The sequence below is a fragment of the Salmo trutta genome, chromosome 2, assembly GCF_901001165.1.
Source record: "Salmo trutta chromosome 2, fSalTru1.1, whole genome shotgun sequence".
Lineage (NCBI taxonomy): Eukaryota > Metazoa > Chordata > Actinopteri > Salmoniformes > Salmonidae > Salmo > Salmo trutta.
Window position 1 is genome coordinate 68,369,519 of NC_042958.1, and position 19,349 is coordinate 68,388,867.

At 43.6% G+C, this 19,349-nt stretch overlaps 1 protein-coding gene across 3 annotated transcripts; it reads right to left on the bottom strand.

The window, feature by feature from the left end:
- Window positions 1–1,121: 1,121 nt before the first annotated feature.
- Window positions 1,122–18,923, bottom strand: tectb (tectorin beta). 3 transcript variants are annotated; one of them, XM_029712534.1, is made up of 11 exons: window positions 18,827–18,923; window positions 18,199–18,274; window positions 17,896–18,086; window positions 17,586–17,737; window positions 17,405–17,477; window positions 17,009–17,112; window positions 6,492–6,575; window positions 6,155–6,317; window positions 2,018–2,096; window positions 1,671–1,703; window positions 1,122–1,371 (listed from the first exon to the last, which is right to left on the bottom strand). In XM_029712534.1, the coding sequence occupies exons 1-11, from the start codon at window positions 18,827–18,829 to the stop codon at window positions 1,298–1,300; spliced, it is 1,032 nt and encodes a 343-aa protein (XP_029568394.1). In that variant the 5' UTR covers window positions 18,830–18,923; the 3' UTR covers window positions 1,122–1,297. The 3 variants fall into 3 exon arrangements, 2 of the variants coding, with proteins under 2 accessions (XP_029568394.1, XP_029568395.1); XM_029712535.1 differs by lacking the exon at window positions 18,827–18,923 and having other exon boundaries at window positions 18,199–18,384; XR_003869418.1 differs by lacking the exons at window positions 1,122–1,371; window positions 1,671–1,703; window positions 2,018–2,096; ... (5 more) ...; window positions 18,199–18,274; window positions 18,827–18,923 and adding an exon at window positions 9,112–11,753 and having other exon boundaries at window positions 6,500–6,575.
- Window positions 18,924–19,349: the final 426 nt, after the last annotated feature.

Genomic DNA, 19,349 nt, shown 5'->3' on the forward strand with positions numbered 1-19,349 from the left:
AGGGGGGTATACAGAAGATTGCCCTATTTGGTAAAAGACCAAGTCCACATTATGGCAAGAACAGCTCAAAAAAGCAAAGAGAAATGACAGTCCATAATTACTTTAAGACATGAAGGTCAGTCAATACGGAATATTTGAAGAACTTTGAACGTTTCTTCAAGTGCAGTCGCAAAAACCATCAAGCGCTATGATGAAACTGGCTCTCATGAGGATTGGCACAGGAATGTAAGACCCAGAGTTACCTCTGCTGCAGAGGGTAAGTTCATTAGAGTTACCAGCCTCAGAAATTGCATCCCAAATAAATGCTTCACACAGTACAAGTCACAGACACATCTCAAAATCAACTGTTCAATGAATCAGGCCTTCATAGTCGAATTTCTGCAAAGAAACCACTAATAAAGGACACCAATGAGAAGAGACTTGCCTGGGCCAAGAAACACGAGCAATGGACATTAGACCGGTGGAAATTTGTTGTTTGGTCTATAGTCCAAATTGGCGATTTTTGGTTCCAATCGCCGTGTCTTTGTGAGACGCGGTGTAGGTGAACGGATGATCTCCGCATGTGTATTTCCCACCGTAAAGCAAGGAGGAGGAGGTGTTATGGTGTGAGGGTGATTTGCTGGTAACACTGTCTGTGATTTATTTAGAATTCAAGGCACACTTAACCAGCATGGCTACCACAGAATTCTGCAGTGATACGCCATCCCATCTAGTTTGGGCTTAGTGGGACTATCATTTGTTTTTCAACAGGACAATCACACCTCAAGGCTGTGTAAGGGCTATTTTACTAAGAAGGAGAGTGATGGAGTGCTGCATCAGATCACCTGGCCTCCACAATCCCCCAACCTCAACCAAATTGAGATGGTTTGGGAGACTGAAGGAAAAGCTGCCAACAAGTGCTCTGCATATGTGGGAACTCCTTCAAGACTGTTGGAAAAGAATTCCAGGTGAAGCTGGTCGATAGAATGCCAAAAGTGTGCAAAGCTGTCATCAAGGCAAAGGATGGCTTTTGAAGAATCTCATATATAAAATATATTTAGATTTGTTTAACACCTTTTTGGTTACTACATGATTCCATATGTCTTATTTCATAGTTTTGATGTCTTTACTATTATTCTACAATGTAGAAAATAGTAAAAATTACGAAAAACCCTTGAATGAATAGGTGTGTCCAAACTTTAGACCGGTAGTGTATATTCTTGTCAGTATATGTGTCCAGCATGTCTATGTAGTTTCATATCCTCTCCAAAAGTGTAGTAGTTTGTCCACACATACAGTTCTAATGCATTTATATATTCTACATTTTGGGTAGATTCACACAACCCAACAGTGTGTTTACCAGGACTATACACAGGATACATAGAGACGTGCCTGGGAGAAACAGGAAAGAGATAAGAGAAACACAAATTGGAGGACATCATAAATGCACTTACAATACACTACAATAGTACTATTTGTTGGGATAATACAAATAGGTACGGAGCCTTTTTTCAAGCATAAATTTAGTGTTTCAGCATAAATGCGTCACTTCAGCAAATGTCCTATTTCGGATGTCAGCAGCAGCATTAAAAAGACAACATTAACTCAGTGGTAACATGTCAACTGATTGAAAATAGGCAGTATAGATTTTTAATGTAATTATGCCATGTGATCGGCTCTTAGATAATTACCTGTGATGTGTTCATTATTGGAAGATTCATTAGCTGTGGGAAACAGTGAGACATAATAGAAAGGCAGACAGCAAATTATGATGGAAGTCAAACGTTACACCATACAGCACAAGCAAGACCTTGGCACCTTGCTGGTGTTAAAAACATTGGAAAAAAATGACTCATTTATTAACTGATTTTCAATTATTAAAAAATAAAGACGTGAAACAAAGACAAAAAGGAGCCTTTAATGCTATGTTACATTATATTGCATGTATTTACTATACCACCCCTTAGTTGTTACATAGGCAAAGGGGAACCACAAGTGATAGGTCAGGAAATGTTACATCAAGATGAACAAGACATACCTTTAAGGTGGAACTCAGTGGTGAGGATACCGCCACTGGGCTCTGCTTCAGAAGGGAGGCTTCTGGCAGTGCACGGGCCCTTAAAAAGATTAGAAGATAGTGTTTAATGACCTCTTTACTGATCAGAGCTGTATACAACCAACTCCTGATACATGTAATGGGTTAGGTGTGTTGTGAATGCACTAAACTGCAATTTGCAGATAAGTAAAAAGTATGCATTTTAATTGGACAGTGAGTGGAAGGCATTGCACTTCAACAGTTTTTAGGTGCAATGACAGAGTTTGCATTTATGGGTCATTGTATAAATAAAGGTGCCAACGTCAGCGTCAACATTTCAAAATGGTTGGAAATACATTTAAACATGATTTTCTTGCAGCTTCACATGTGTTGTTACAGGAATAAGAGTCTAGCTAAGCAAATGATGCCATAACTCCACCTCGCAACCACAAAATATTCAAAATGTCACATGAAACATGGACACCACATTTTTCTTTGCCTATTAGCCAGGTCTGTTTGTTCTTTAGTCAACTTCTCTATCATTTATAGCCATGCTAAACATTGCTTTAGAATGAAAATGATCAACAGCATTTATGTTTTAGTTAATATAACAATATAATACAATGGGTTCTGTCAGCAAAATCATTGACAATAACCAATAATGAAATCATTAAAATCAGTAAACTCTTCAATATTGTGTGTGTGTGTGTGTGTGTGTGTGTGTGTGTGTGTGTGTGTGTGGGGGGGGATGTTTTAAGTATTTTTGTAGGGACCAGAAGTCCCCACAAGAATAGTACACTAACAAACATTTGACCAACTGGGGACATTGTTAGTCCCCATGAGGTCAAATGCTATTTATAGGGGGTTTAGGGTTAAGGTTAGAATTATAATTACATTAAGGGTAGGGTTAGTTTTAGGGTTAGTGTTAGGTTTTTGGGTTAGGGTAAGTGTACTGGTTAGGGTTAGGTTTAGCGGTTAGAGAAAATAGGATTTTGAATGGGACTGAATTGTGTGTCCCCACAAGGTTAGCTGTTCAAGCCTGTCTGTGTGTGTGGTGTGAGTGAATCTGTATCTGAAAACTAGCCATCAAATTCTTGCTTCCTCTGTCTTTTTCCAATACTCCTTGCCTCTCCTTGAAAGTGCATTGGAGCCCGAGGGGAGGAACCCTTAGTTCTCTCCCACAATGTACTTTGAGAGGGAGGTGAGGAATGGAGGGAACAAGGGAAGAATCTCAATTGCATTTCCTCACATAATCTTTCCTCACCTCCTTCTCAATACCCTTTAGATAAGAAGTTGAGGGGAGGGACCTCTGACCTTCTCATCCAATGGATTTTGAGAAGGAGACGAGGATGCGATGAATCATGCAATTCAGATTCTCAAGGACAGAGGATGCAAGTAGTTGACAGCTATTCATATTTTTAGACAGTGTCAGACTGACTGAGAGACTGAGCTACCAAAATACCCATGGCTTCCAGAAACAACCCCTAGCCCCTCAACATCTGCTCTGTACAACTGTCTGGAAGAGGTTAACCGCTAGACTACCTCCTACTTTGAAAGGACCAGGAAGCATTGGCTGTGCACCTGACCAATGACAGACAGTTCAAATTTTAGCCCACCCACCCTATATCAAGTTGTTATTTGGTTTTATATTGTTACGTTCCCCAGTTTCTGTGTTGTTGTGGGTTTGTATGTGTTTATGTGTGCATTTCAGGAAATTGCTTCCTAAAGTCCTAAGCAGCTGATTGGTCGGCCCCATTGATGATCGGAGCTCTGACCCCGCCCTTTCCTCAGGAGATACAGCTATTTTGAATTACCGACTCCTTCTGCAGCTTTAAAAGCTAGTGTTCCTTTGTTAGGAGGAGAGAGCTTCTTGGTATGTCCTGTGTTGTAGGGCTTTATGAATTTTTAAAAAGTATTTTGTAGCTGGTCCTGCTGATGTTTGTGTATGCCGTAGGACTGTGTTTTTGATTAGTGAAATTGTTCACTTTAAGTTTGTATTGTTCTGTTTAATTTGTTCCGGGGGGGGAGGGGAAGGCACCTTGGGAGTGCTTAGGCAAGAGGCCTGTGGGCATACATATACCCGTAGTATGTACTATGTCTATGCACACTAGGTAAGACCTGACCAGTAAAGGGGTTATTTGCTATATTAGTTTGGTCAGGACATGGCAGGGGGTATTTGTTTAGAGTGTTTCGGGGTTTGTAAGGCTATGTGTTTTGTAGAGGGGTGTTTGATTAAAATGTTCCGGGGTTTGTAGGGCTATGTGTTTTGTAGAGGGGTGTTTGATTAAAGTGTTCCGGGGTTTTGGTTTATGTTCTATGTTAGTATATTTCTATGTTCTAGTCTTTCTAGTTCTGTTTATTGATTTGGCTTTCAATTGGAGGCAGCTGTTCCTCGTTGCCTCTGATTGAAGGTCCTATGTATAGGGGTGTTTTGGTAATGGGAATTGTGGGTAGTTATTTCCTGTTTAGTGTATGTAGCACCTGACGGGACTGGTTAGTGTCATTTGTTCGTTATTGTATACGTGTTTCTTTTTTTTCCTTTTATAATAAATAAGATGTGTATACATTTTCCCGCTGCACCTTGGTCCATTACATACGACACTCGTTACACTAGGTAAGACCTGGGCGGACCATCCCCTGTATTTTGGTTAGTGCACCAGTTGGTGCTAGTTAGGTAAGTTGTGGGTGGGTACGTAAGGTAGGAGAGGGAGCGCTTTAACTTTTACTTTCTTTGCTTTGGTTCCATCCAGACCCTTTTCCCCAAATTACTGTGTGAAGGTAATATATTCTGCCTCTGTCATCCTTACCGCACCTGCAGTCATACCTCTTTCACTCCACGGGGAGTTGAGTGTAGCAGGGTGTTGCGTTCCCTCCAAGAGGCGTGCGTAACATATACAGAAAATTGAAAAATAAGCCATTATCTTACCTCAGGAATCTTGACTAATTTTGGCTCTTGACATAGACTAATTATCTTGACCGCCTAACAGACACCAATGTTCTGTCAATCCTCGAGATCCACATTAATTCCCTCACTTTGGCTGTTCAAAAAACGTGCAGTATCACACAAGCTCTTTATCACTTGACTGTCATTCATAAAAGCCTTTCCTGAATCAGCTGGTATTGCACAATGTCCCCACAACTAAACAGCTAGACATCAAACTATTATGCGTGTGTAATAAGGGTCGTCTAAAGGAGACCAAAATGCAGTGTGTGAAGTGCTCATATTTACTTTTAATGAAAACACTTTGCAAAATAACAAAACGACCAACAACAGTCCCGTCAGGTACAAACAACGAAACGGAAAACAACCACCCACAAAACCCCATGGAAAAACAGGCTGCCTAAGTATGGCTTCCAATCAGAGACAACAAAAAACAAGCCTCTGATTGGAAACCATACCCGGCCACAACATAGAAAATACAACATAGAACGACAATCTAGAGAACCCACATAGAAAACAGAAAACCCAAAATACATAGACAAAAACACCCCCCGTCACGCCCTGACCAATCTACTATGGAAAAATGACCTCATACTAAGGTCAGAACGTGATAGCGTGATTATTGAAGAACCCCCTTAATGACAGTATAGATTTTTGTTTTATTAGTCATGTTGAAGTTACTCGTTCTGTTAGAAGCATTCAATTTTGCAATCGCATAATTATTTTGGATATGTGTGCCCATGAAAACTGACTCCAACAGCATTATCCAGGAATTTTACGGAATCAAGTTCAATGTGTAATTTAATTCTTAAATGATTAGTATATGACAACGACTAATAGTATCATAAATATAAGGAGAGAAAGTTCATGTTTTATGTCACATGATATTTGCCAAATCTGTGAAGACGCCAAGCATGGTTTTGATTCAACTCATGAATTAAATTGAATGTATCTATGTTCTCCCTTTATATCTTAATGTATTCAAATGAATTTGTTTAGCTAATTATTATTAATGACTTTAACAGCTCTAAACAGTTGTCCACAACAAGAAATGCTCACTGGTACCCTAGTTTATAGACAGACCCTTATCCAGTATCAACTTCCTGGAGACTACGCAAATGTAACGACTCCGTTAGTTTTGCTTATTTATCACAAATGTCCCATGTTACATATGTAGGATGGTAAAATGTCATACTTACTGGCTGACATGAGAGTTTTTCCCCATCACAAACCCCAACCTCGCAGTGAAGCCAAACAGTGGACACCTTCTCCTGGCGCTGGAAGCGGAATGAGTTGAACTTGAACATGGAGCGGCTGTCTTTGGCGTTCTCGAAAACGGTCACAGTTTTGTCATACGAGCAGCTGTGAATGAGAGACCTCAATTGATTGAATGTTTGATCAAATGTTTGGAAAATATAGGAACAGCTGTATCACCTGTACGAACGTTCAATGCAATTCAGTATGAATTTGTTTATTCCACAAAGTTGGGTTTTGATCAGCAAGCAGTGCGAATTAGGTTGGTTACCACTGAAATACCTGTTGATGATGAGATTCCACCTCTTCTTGTCTATTGAGTAAGGAGTGGGTGTCGCCCAGCAGTTGCTTATCACCACTTTGAATCTGGGGGAGCAAAGAATGTTGGACAATTCTATTCAAGAGAGGGGGATCCGGTGGCACGTCCCCCTGTTTTGTGTTATCATCCCCTTCTTTTTCTTCATTTCTATCCAGAGAAGTGATCTCTTTAAGGGTGAATGGATGTTGCATGATACAAATACAGTGCCTTCAGAAATGATTCACACCCCTTGACTTATTCCACATTTTGTTGTGTTACAGACTGAATTTAAAATGGATTACATCATTGGCCTACACACAATACCCCATAATGTCAACGTGGAATTATGTTTAGAACTTTTTACAAATCAATTAAATGTGAAAAGCGGAGATGAAGGAAACCACTCAGAGATATTACCATGAGGCCAATTGTCACGTTGTATAAAGGAATGGAGACAGGCGCAGGAATACATAACGGGGGGTTTTAACCTCTTGGGTAGGGGGCCGTATTTTCACATCCGGATGAAAGCGTGCCCAAAGTAAACTGCCTGTTACTCAGGCCCAGATGCTAGGATATGCATATAATTGGTAGATGTGGATAGAAAACACTCTAAAGTTTCTAAAACTGTTAAAATTATGTCTGTGAGTATAATAGAACTGATATGGCAGGCGAAACCCCGAGGACAAACCATCCCCCCCCAAAAAATTCAGCCTACCACTGTTTTCAATGGCTGTCACTTTTATTATAAGGCGTTCTTTGGTATTTTTCTCCGGTAAAGACAATAACGATTCTCCGTCTTAAATTTTTGCGTTTATTTACGTATTAGGGTACCTAAGGTTTGATTATAAACATTGTTTGACTTGTTTGGAAAAGTTTATTAGTAACATTTGGGATTAATTTTGTATGCATTTTGATGGAGGGAAACTGGGTGGATTATTGACTGAAGCACGCCAGCTAAACTGAGTTTTTATGGATACAAAAAAGGACATTATTGAACAAAAGGACCATTTGTGATGTATCTGGGACCTTTTGGAGTGCCAACAGAAGAAGATCATCAAAGGTAAGGCATTTATTATATCACTATTTCTGACTTTCGTGGTGCACCTGCCTGGTTGAAATATGTTTTTCATGCTTTTGTAAGCGGGGCGCTGTCCTTAGATATTCACATGGTGTGCTTTCGCCATAAAGCCTTTTTGAAATCTGACACAGCGGCTGGATTAACAAGAAGTTAAGCTTTATTTTGATGTATTACACTTCTGATTTTATGAAAGTTAAATATTTATAATTCTGTAGTTGGAATTTCGCACTCTGCAATTTTACCGGATGTTGGCCAGGTGGGACGCTACCGCCCATAAGAAGTTAATACTCCACCTGAAAATACAACATGCCATGAAAGCCACGGGGACGAAGCCCAAAACAAACACGTATGCAAAAAAGGTATGTAACCCAAACAAAACAGCGAGGATAAACCTCAAATACACAGGACGAGACCTGGAATAACGGGTACACAATACACGCAGCTTGGAAGCCGAGGGCCAACGGATGTGGTAACAATAACCGACAAAACAATGGTGACCAGAGGGCACATATACAACTACTAATCAGGGGGAATGGGAACCAGGTGTGCATAATGAAACAGTTCAGTGACGCCTAGAGGCCGGTGACGTAGACCTCCGGAGCTGGTGCACGGAATGAGCAGCAGTACCGGGGGAATCCTTGACACCAGTGGTGACTTTAAAACAGTTACAAAGTTTAATGAGTGTGATAGGATAAAACAACTACATTGTAGTTACTCCACAATACTAACCTAATTGATGGAGTGTAAAGGAGGCCTGTACAGAATAAAAATATTCATAAACAAGCATCCTGTTTGCAACAAGCCACTAAAGTAATACTGCAAAAAATGTGTCAAAGAAATTAACTTATTTTTTCCTGAATACAAAGTGTTGTTTGTGGAAAATCCAATACGATAAGGGCACAGGGCGAGACCCAGATGCAGATACGGGAGGCAGATGGTTCGAGTCTCTGATATTTATTAGTATCCAAGGGGCAGGCCAGATAATGGTCGTGGACAGGCAAAAGATCAAAACAAGGTCAGAGTCCAGGAGGTACAGAGTGGCAGGCAGGCTCTAGGTCAGGGCAGGCAGTATGGTCAGGCAGGCAGGTTCAGAGTCAAGGCAGGCTTGGGTCAAAACCAGGAGGACTAGCATAAAACAGACAAAAGGAAAAAGCAGGAGCACGGAGTAACACGCTGGTTGACTTGACAAAACAAGACGACCTGGCACAGACAGAAAACACAAGTATAAATACCCAGGGGATAATGGGGAAGATGGGTGACACCTGGAGGGGTAGAGACAAGCACAAGGATAGATGAAACAGATCAGGGTGTGACAGTACCCCCTCCCCGTCTAGGGGCGCCACTTGGTGTCCTACCTGGGCACATACCTGGTTGACCGGGTGCCGGCGGTGGAAGTTGGTGATGAGGGCTGGGTCCAGGATGTCTCTAGCGGGTACCCAGCACCTCTCCTCCAGGCCATAACCCTCCCAGTCAACCAGGTACTGGAAACCCCTGCCCCACGGTCAAACACTCAGGAGGCATCTCACCGTGTACGTCGGATGGCCATCGATGACAACGGGCGTAGGGATGGACCTGGAAACAGAAGACAAAGGGCTGTGAGACACGGGCTTAATCCTAGACACATGGAACGTAGGGTAAATATGGAGGGTACAGGGTAACAAAAGACAAACAGCAGTGGAACGATGGACTCCAGAGATGGGGAAAGGGCCAATGAAATGGGGGGAAAGTTTGCGGGACTCCACCCGAAGCGGCAGGTCCCATGTGGATAGACATACCCTCTGTCCAATACGATAGCGAGGAGCTGGAGTCCGGCGGCGGTCCGCTTGTCGACGATACATGGAGTTGGTCTTGAGAAGCGCCACCCGGGCTCTTCTCCAGGTATGCCGACAGCGGCGGATGAACATCTGGGCCGAGGGTATGTTGACTACCTGCTCTTGTTCTGGGAAGAGCAGAGGCTGATACCCCATGGAGCACTCGAAAGGGGAAAGTCCCGTGGCCGAACAGGGAAGAGTGTTCCGGGTATACTCCACCCAGACCAGTTGTCGGCTCCAGGTAGTGGGGTTGGTCAAGATGAGGCATCTTAAGGTTGTTTCCAGGTCTTGGTTTACTCGCTCCGACTGGCCGTTGGATTTGGGATGGAATCCGGAGGACAGGCTGGCCGACGACCCAATAAGGGTGCAGAACGCCTTCCGGAACTGAGACGAGAACTGAGGACCCCGGGTTGGAGACCATGTACACCGGGAGTCCGTGGATCCTGAAGACGTGCTGCACCATGAGCTGGGCCATCTCTTTGGCAGAGAGTAGTTTGGGGAGAGGGATGAAATAGGCGGCCTTGGAAAACCGATCCACTACCATCAGAATGATGGTGTTGCCATCAGATAGAGGGAGCCCAGTAACAAAGTGGGGAGATATGGGACCAGGGACGATGAGGGACAGGTAGTGGCTGAAGTAGGCCGGAAGGGGCTTGCCGCTGAGTCTTATTCTGAGCACAAGCGGTGCATGCGGCGACGAAGGCAGAGGCGTCAGGAACCATTGTGAGCCACCAGAAACGTTGTCGGAGGAAGGCCAGGGTTCGACGGGTACCTGGATGACAGGTAAGCCTGGAGGAATGAGCCCATTCCAGGACTGGACTGAATTGGGGACGAACAACCGGTTAGCCGGGCCCCCTCCAGGGGCAGGCTGGGAACGTTGTGCCTTGCAGACCAGGGTCTCAATACCCCTGCCCACAGCAACCGCAAGCACATGAGGAAGGGAGGATGGTCTCTGAGTCTGAGGATGTGGCAGCGGGACTGTACCGGTGAGAGAGGGTGTCAGGTTTAACATTCTTGGACCCTGGGCGATAGGAAATGGTGAAGTTGAACCTGGTGAATAACAGAGCCCACCCGGCCTGTCTGGAGTTAAGGCGCTTGGCTGTGTGGAGATATTCCAAATTCTTGTGGTCGGTCCGAACCAAAAACGGATGTTCTGCTCCCTCCAGCCAGCGTCTCCACTCCTCCAGTTGAATCTTGATCGCCAGGAGTTCTCGGTTACCCACATTATACTTTCTTTCTGCAGAGTTGAGACGATGGGACAGGAAGGCACAGGGATGGAGCTTTTGGTCCTGGACGGATCGCTGGGATAGGATAGCCCCCACTCCAACATCAGAAGCATCAACCTCAACCACAAACTGACAGGACAGGTCCGGATGGACGAGGATGGGGCTGTAGTGAACCGATACTTCAGGTCCACAAAGGCTTTGTCAACCACTGGGGACCATGTGAACGTTACCTTTGGAGAGGTGAGTGCCGAGAGTGGGCCCGCCAGGGTGCTGTAGCCTCGAATGAAACGCCGGTAGAAATTGGCAAACCCCAGGAAACGTTGTAGCTGCACCCTGGACGAAGGTTGAGACCAATCCACTACTGCTTTCACCTTCGGGTCCATCTGGACATTTCCTTCTGCGATGACATATCCCAGAAAGGAGAGGGGTAAAACGGTGGAAATTGCACATCTCTGCATTCACAAATAACTGGTTCTCCAGGAGGCACTGAAGGACTTGTCGAACATGTGTTCTTGGGCAGAACTTAAAAAAACAAGATGCTGTTGAGGTTGACAAACACAAAATGATTTAACATGTCCAGGGCACATTGTTTACCAGGGCCTGGAAGACCGCGGGGGTGTTGGTGAGTCCAAACGGCATGACCAGGTATTCATAATGTCCACATTGAAGGCTGTCTTCCACTCATCCCCTTTGTGTTTCCGAACCAGGTGGTAGGCATTCTGAAGGTCCAGCTAGGAGAAGATGGTAGCCCCCGGAGAGGTTCGAAAGCCGAAGAAGGAGTGGTAGGGGGTAACGATTCTTGATCGTTATGTCATTAAGGCCCCGGTAGTCAATGCACGGATGCAGGGTCTTTTCCTTCTTTTCCAGAAAGAAAAACCCTGTGCAGGGAGGGGATGCAGAAGGACGGATGCCTCCAGCAGCCAGAGAGTCCTCAATATACTCCTCCATGGCCTTGGTCTCCGGGCCAGAGAGGGAATATACCCAACCACGAGGTGGTGTGGTGCCTGGGAGAAGGTCAATGGCACAATCGTAGGGATGATGCAGGGGAAGAGAAGTAGCCCGTGCCTTGCTGAAGACCTCCAGGAGGTCATGGTACTCTGCGGGGACGGCAGAGAAATCCGTGGCTTGACTTAACCTCTCTTGGGTAGCAGGCAGTATTTTGAAGTTTGGATGAATGAGGTTCCCAAAGTAAACTGCCTGTTACTCAGGCCCAGAAGATAGGATATGCATGGTAGTATTGGATAGAAAACACTCTAAAGTTTCCAAAACTGTTAAAATAATGTCTGTGAGTATAACAGAACTGATATGGCAGGCAAAACCTGAGGAAAATCCATCCAGGAAGTGGCATATTTTTGATGTGGGTACTTTTCTATTGAATGCCTATACAGTATGTATTTGGATAGGACCCAAATTGCAGTTCATATGGCTTCCACTAGATGTCAACAGTCTTTAGACATTGTTTCAGGCTTGTATTCTGAAAAGTGAGGAAGAATGAGACCATTCTTTCAGTGGACTCTAAATGAACCAGAGCTGTTTTGCGCGCCGTTTGTTGTTGTTCCTTTCTATTGAAGACTCTATTGTCTGGTTGAAATATTATCAATTATTTAGACAATAGACAACCTGAGGATTAATTATAAACATTGTTTGACATGTTTCGACAAACTTTACCGGTACTATTAGGATGTATTCGTCTGCATGTCGTGACCACCTTTGAGCCAGTGGATTATTGAACAAAACGCGCCAACAAAACAGAGTTTTTGGGACATAAAGAGGGACTTTATCGAACAAAACAATCATTTATTGTGTAACATGGACTCTTGTGACTGCAAACATATGAAGATCATCAAAGGTAAGTGATTAATTTTATCGCTATTTCTGACTTTTGTAATTCCTTTACTTGGTTGTAAAATGTTTGTATGCTTTTGTAAGCGAGGCACTGTCCTCAGATAATCGTATGGCATGCTTTCACCGTAAAGCCTTTTTGAAATCTGACACAGCGGCTGGATTAACAGGAAGTTAATCTTTAAGCCGCGGTATAACACTTCTATTTTTATGAATGTTTAATTTGACTATTTCTGTATTTTGAATTTGGTGCTCTGCAATTTCACCGGATGTTGGCCAGGATGTTGGCCAACACCGGATGTTGCCCATAAGAAGTTAAGCCCTGAGGAGGGCGTCTCGGGGAAGGCTGCACTGCTTTGAGGCAATGGGAATGGCAGAATGGACTCCAACCCAGGATTGAACTTGTGGTTCATTAAATAACGGGTTTGTGTTTTTGGAGCCAATAAAATTCCAACACAAGAGGATCATGGGGAGTTTCAATGAGGAGAAGCTGTATAGCCTCACTGTGATTTCCTGAAACCTGCAGATTAACAGGAAAAGTGCTGTGGGTAACTACCAACGGAGCGGCCGTCCATTGCTCTAGCGTCCATGGGAACAGAGAGGAGTTGAGTGGGGATACCTAATTCAGAAACTAGGGTAGCGTCCATAAAAATCTTATCCGCCCCAGAGTCAATGAGCACCCGGAGAGACTTAGACTGCTCTCCCCAGAGCAGTATCACAAAAAAGGGAGTGTTGTTGATGGAAATTAGAGGATTCCCAGTCTGGCTCACCTACTTGTACATACTAAAGAAATAGGTCTCTTAACCAGGCAGGTGGCTATATAATGTCCTGTAGCCCCACAGTACAGACAACTGTTGGAACTTAGCCTATGTGAAGGTTCCCTAGGCGACAATCTAGCTCTGCCCAGTTGCATAGATTCCGGTGTATCTGACTCACCCGCCCATAAATCCTAAGAGTAAGGGCGATAAGGGAATCGAGGCCCAGCGGTAACTCCCGAGCTGCTAGCTCATCTTTTATTTCCTCAAAGTCCGTGAAGGAAGGTATCGAACTGGGACTCCGGATTCCAGGCACTCTTGGCGGCCAATGTGTGAAAATCTACTGCGTAGTCTGCCACACTATGGGAGTCTTGATGCAATTCAAGTAGTTTTCAGGCCGTCTCTCTCCCAGATACTGGCGAATCAAACACCTTCCTCACCTCTGCCATGAAATCTTCCAGAGATGACAAATGGCAGACTGTTGCTCCCAAACTTCCGTAGCCCAGGAGAGGGCCCTTCCCATCATTAGCATAATAATATACGCTATCTTCGACCGGTCCGAAGGGAACGAAGATGTCTGTAGCTCAAAAATAAGGGAGCACTGAGAAAGAAAACCCTGGCAGGTTCCAGGATCCCCAGAATATCTCTCCAGAGGAGGTAAGCAGGGTTCTCGGGGCGCCGGGTTAGGCTGTACAAACCCACCACTGCTTGTAGACAGGTTACTGGGTGTTTGGGAGGTCTCAGAGGTGTCAGACTTCTTATGAGCTAACTCACTGATTTACTCCATAATAGCCTTGAACCCTTGGTCGTGGGGTTCTGTCAGGGAACGAAGCCCTTCCAAAAGTTCCAGCAGTAGCTCCTCATGCCTCCCAATGGTGGCTACCTGCAGGGAGACAGCGTGGCGGAGCTGGTCCAAGTCTGCTGGGTCTGTCATGGCCAGTTAATACTATAAGGGCACAGGGCGAGACACAGATGCAGACATGGGAGGCAGATGGTTTGAATCTCTGATATGTATTAGTATCCAAGGGGCAGGCAAGAGAATGGTCATGGACAGGCAAAATATCAAAACAAGGTCAGAGTCCAGGAGGTACAGAGTGGCAGGCAGGCTCAAGGTCAGGGCAGGCAGTATGGTCAGGCAGGCAGGTTCAGAGTCAAGGCAGGCTTGGGTCAAAACCGGGAGGACTAGCAAAAAACAGAGAAAAGGAAAAAAGCAGGAGCACAGAGTAACACGCTGGTTGACTTAACAAAACAAGATGAACTGGCACGGACAAACAGAAAACACAAGTATAAATACCCAGGGGATAATGGGGAAGATGGGTGACACCTGGAGGGGTAGAGACAAGCACAAGGACAGGTGAAACAGATCAGGGTGTGACACAATACAACACATTACTGAGTACCTCACTCCATATTTTCAAGCATAGTGGTGGCTGCATCATGTTATGGGTATGCTTGTAATTGTTACGGACTGGGGAATTTTTCAGGATAAGAAAAGAAACGGAATGGAGCTAAGCGCAGGCAAAATCCTAGAGGAAAACCTGGTTCAGTCTGCTTTCCACCAGGTACTTGGAGAAGAATTCACCTTTCAGCAGGACAATAACCTAAAACACAAGGCCAAATATACACTGGAGTTGCTTACCAAGACAACGTTGAATGTTCCTGAGTGGCCTGGTTACAGTTTTGACTTCAATCGACTTGAAAATCTATGGCAGGACTTGAAAATGGCTGTCTAACAATGATCAACAGCCAATTTGACAAAGCGTGGATAATTTTTTGAATAATAATGTGCAAATATTGTACAATCCAGGTGTGCAAAGCTCTTAGAGACTTACCCATAAAGACTCTTGGCTGTAATCACTGCCAAAGTTGATTCTAGCATGTATTGACTCAGGGGTGTGAATACCTATGTAAATTAGATACTATATTTCTGTATTTCGTTTTCAATAAATTTGCCAACATTTCTAAAAACATATTTTAATTTAGTCATTATGGGGTATTGTGTGTAAATGGGTGAGAGAAAATGATTCAATTTAATCAATTTTGAATTCTGGCTGTAACACAACAAAATGTGGAATCAGTCAAGGGGTATAAATACTTTCTGAAGGCACTGTCTCCAACACATACAGATGAAGTCAGAAGTTTACATACACTTAGGTTGGAGTCATTAAAACTTGTTTTATAACCACTCCACAAATTTCTTGTTAACAAACTATAGTTTTGGCAAGTCGGTTAAGAAATCTACTTTGTGCATGACACAAGTAATTTTCCTAACAATTGTTTACGGACAGATTATTTCACTTGTAATTCACTGTATCACAATTCCAGTGGGTCAGAAGTTTACATACACTAAGTTGACTGTGCCTTTAAACAGCTTGGAAAATTCCACAAAATGATGTCATTGCTTTAGAAGCTTCTGATAGGCTAATTGACATAATTTGAGTCAATTGGAGGTGTACCTGCGGATGGATTTCAAGGCCTACCTGAGTCAGGTTTGTAGGCCTTCTTGCGCTCACACGCTTTTTCATTTCTGCCCACCAATTTTCTATAGGATTGTGGTCAGGACTTTGTGATGGCCACTCCAATAGCTTGACTTTGTTGTTCTTAAGCCATTTTGCCACAACTTTGGAAGTTTGCTTGGGGTCATTGTCCATTTGGAAGACCCATTTGCGACCAAGCTTTAACTTCCTGACTGATGTCTTGAGATGTTGCTTCAACACATCCACATAATTTTCCTCCCGCATGATGCCATCAATTTTGTGAAGTGCACCAGTCCCTCCTGCAGCAAAGCACCCCCACAACATGATGCTGCCACCCCCATGCTTCACGGTTGGGATGGTGTTCTTGGGCTTGCAAGCCTCCCCCTTTTTCCTCCAAACATAACGATGGTCATAATGGCCAAACAGTTCTATTTTTGTTTCATCAGACCAGAGGACATATCTCTAAAAAGTATGATCTTTGTCCCCATGTGCAGTTGCAAACCATAGTCTGGCTTTTTTATGGCTGTTTTGGAGCAGTGGCTTCTTCCTTGCTGAGCGGCTTTTCAGGTTATGTCAATATAGGACTCGTTTTACTGTGGATATAGATACTTTTGTACCTGTTTCCTCCAGCATCTTCACAAGGTCCTTTGTTGTTGTTCTGTGATTGATTTGCACTTTTCCCACCAAAGTACGTTCATCTCTAGGAGACAGAACGTGTCTCCTTCCTGAGCGGTATGACAGCTGCGTGGTCCCATGGTGTTTATACTTGCGTACTATTGTTTGTACAGATGAACATGGTACCTTCAGGCATTTGGAAATTTCTCCCAAGGATGAACCAGACATGTGGAGGTCTACAATAGTTTTTCTGAGGTATTGGCTGATTTCTTTTGATTTTCCCATGATGTCAAGCAAAGAGGCACTGAGTTTCAAGGTAGGCCTTGAAATACATCCACAGGTACACCTCCAATTGACTCAAATTATGTAAATTAGCATATCAGAAGCTTCTAAAGCCATGACATAATTTTCTTGAATTTTCCAAGCTGTTTAAAGGCACAGTCAACTTAGTGTATGTAAACTTCTGACCCACTGGAATTGTGATACAGTGAATTACAAGTGAAATAATCTGTCTGTTAACAATTTTTAGAAAAATGACCCGTGTCATGCGCAAAGTAGATGTCCTAACCGACTTGCCAAAACCTATAATTTGTTGACAAGAAATTTGTGGAGTGGATGAAAAATAACTTTTAATGACTCCAACCTAAGTTTTTGTAAACTTCTGACTTCAACTGTATATACTGTATATTTTGAGTACCTGTTGCTGAGTCCTTTGGCTTCAATCCCAATGAACACTTCAGAGCCAATCTCTGATGTGTCAATCACATAGGGGGCATCTTTGGCATATAGGAACTTGGAATTCTAAAGACATGAACATAGGTTAGTCAGTTATATTTATTTTCACATTAAGTTGACTTTTACGACTTGAGTGATCCTTACAAGTAATGGACAAATTATTATCTACATAATATTACAAAACTAATGTTAGCATTACGTTTTACACTCAAGCAGCTAAGAACCTGTTTTGCGGGGCCAGTCTAAGCCTAGTCCTAGACTAAAAAGCATGCTTTATGGAGAATCCCCATTTAATGTCCAAGACTGGGCCTAATCTGTGTCCGGGAAGTTGATGAGAACCTAACCTTGAGGTACTCACCGTGAACACGTTCATAGACAACTGTGAACTAAAAGTGCCTAAACTCCCGTTGTTGACAAAAACTGTAGCCACTCTGGAAGAAGCAAAGGGTTTAGTAAAAACGCTGCAAGTCATTGGGTTAGAATGCAAACGCTTTCCAGAAGGTACCAGCGGTGACCTAAATGCCAGGATCGGTGCTTACCTTTGGCTGAAGACGGCGTTGTTGACCAAGTAGGCGGCCCGGTACGTGCAGCTGAACGTGTAGTTGACCGGCTGGTTTCTGACTGTTAGTGAAGTGTCATTGGACACAATGGAGTTGTAGAAGACATACTTGGGGTCTTTACCACCAATATACTGGGAAAAAATAGCAGACATGCCAAAGAATGAGGATGGGTTGTTGATTCTTTAGGCCCATCGCTTTGCATTTAGCTGGAATACCTTGCTCAGACCTGCAACTCTTCATGTCTCAGGCAAGCTTACCCCCTCCATTAAAAGTACGTTCAGTGTCTCACCTCGGCGTGAGTGCCACAGTACGAGTTGTTTTTGGGCGTCAGGTCAGGGATGGTGAAGCGAAAGTACCCTGGGCTGTTGACACCGCTGTAACACAGCCCTCCTAGGGACAGCTGGCCGATCTCCCAGCCGTAGGGACACTCCGGGACGTTAGCAATGATGGCATTGGGGAAACACGACACCATCACATAGTCTGATGAACAACAAGCACAGAGAAAAGCCGATCTTACAGGATGCTGATAGAACCTGTTCAATAGTGTCATATGGATAGCGATTCCACTCTCTTTAAGGGAAAAAATACTCACCTGCTTTCTGGGGGGCACAAGTCCACGCTACAGGCAGTAGAAGTAGTAGAGCGCTTACAGCAGCCATTGTCAAAGGCTGAAAATAAATATCAGAATTAAATTGTTACACATTGCTATGATAAGTCAATAAGAACTTAAAATCGTATAATCTCCCCATATATAATAAGGTTTATTTGAGCTGGTACACATGCACAGCTAAAAGCTGAATTACACTGTACAAACAAAAAGGAAAGAAAAATAAGAAGATTTTAGGGTGAAATTAAGTTAGGGACTGGAGTGGAGGGATGAAGCATCGTTGGTCTCTGAGCGGAGATCACGATAGCAGCCAGGGGAGTCAGATCCCAAGCCATTGTTTTGTTTAATCATGGTTTAATAACCAGCCACTCCTTCACAACCGCTGCACAGTCACAGACAGACATGACCAATACATAGTTCTAGTATTAATTGGCATGAGCTGATAACGTCCGTTCCCATTAGGATTTCTACATGGTCTAAAAATGCTCGCAGGGAGATGTCGGATGTTTTAAAAAAAAACAAGTTAAGAGACTTAAAAATGGAATGAAATGACAACACGTTAGGTAAGGCCTAAATAAGGTTAAACCTAAGTGAACCATCTCTTTAACCTTACCATAGAAGATTCATGAAGGGTAGGCGGCTAGTTCTAGTCTGGCTAGTTTTCCGTCAGAGGGTCTTCGTGGTCTGTATAGACTGATTGGGAACTTTAGCCACCACTGACAACTAGACAGCCAAGAGGGTGAATTTTATACCTTTACCGGTAAGAGGAACCCCCCCCACCCCGCTCACCTCTCCTCTATCTCAAGTCCCCTACTTTGCAGTGCCAAATTGGTAACCCTATTGTAGAGCTACTCACAAAAGCTCTCTGTGAAGGAAACGACATTGACTTTCAAATTACTAACTTCTCAGGGGATCACTGCAGCACACTGAACATTGCGTTAGTCTTTAACATTCCTTTTATGTCTTACTCTATTCTGATACTTCTAAATTATATTCGATAATCAAGGATTGAGCATGACTGTGTTGCGTCCAGAGACATATTTGATTCAGTATTGTGTTGATTCTAAGCATGTTCTCAGCTTAAAGATTCTATGCAAGTTAGATGCTCTGAAAGGGAGAGGTTCACTCACGCACGC

Bases quoted from the DNA above. Each gene is read 5' to 3' on its own strand.
- tectb (XM_029712534.1), bottom strand. The intron at 17,478-17,585 runs GTAAGCACCGAT...TGCTTCTTCCAG, and splicing joins AACGCCGTCTTCAGCCAAAG to AGTGGCTACAGTTTTTGTCA. The intron at 6,576-17,008 runs GTACTCAAAATA...TTGCTCCCCCAG, and splicing joins GCCAAAGGACTCAGCAACAG to ATTCAAAGTGGTGATAAGCA.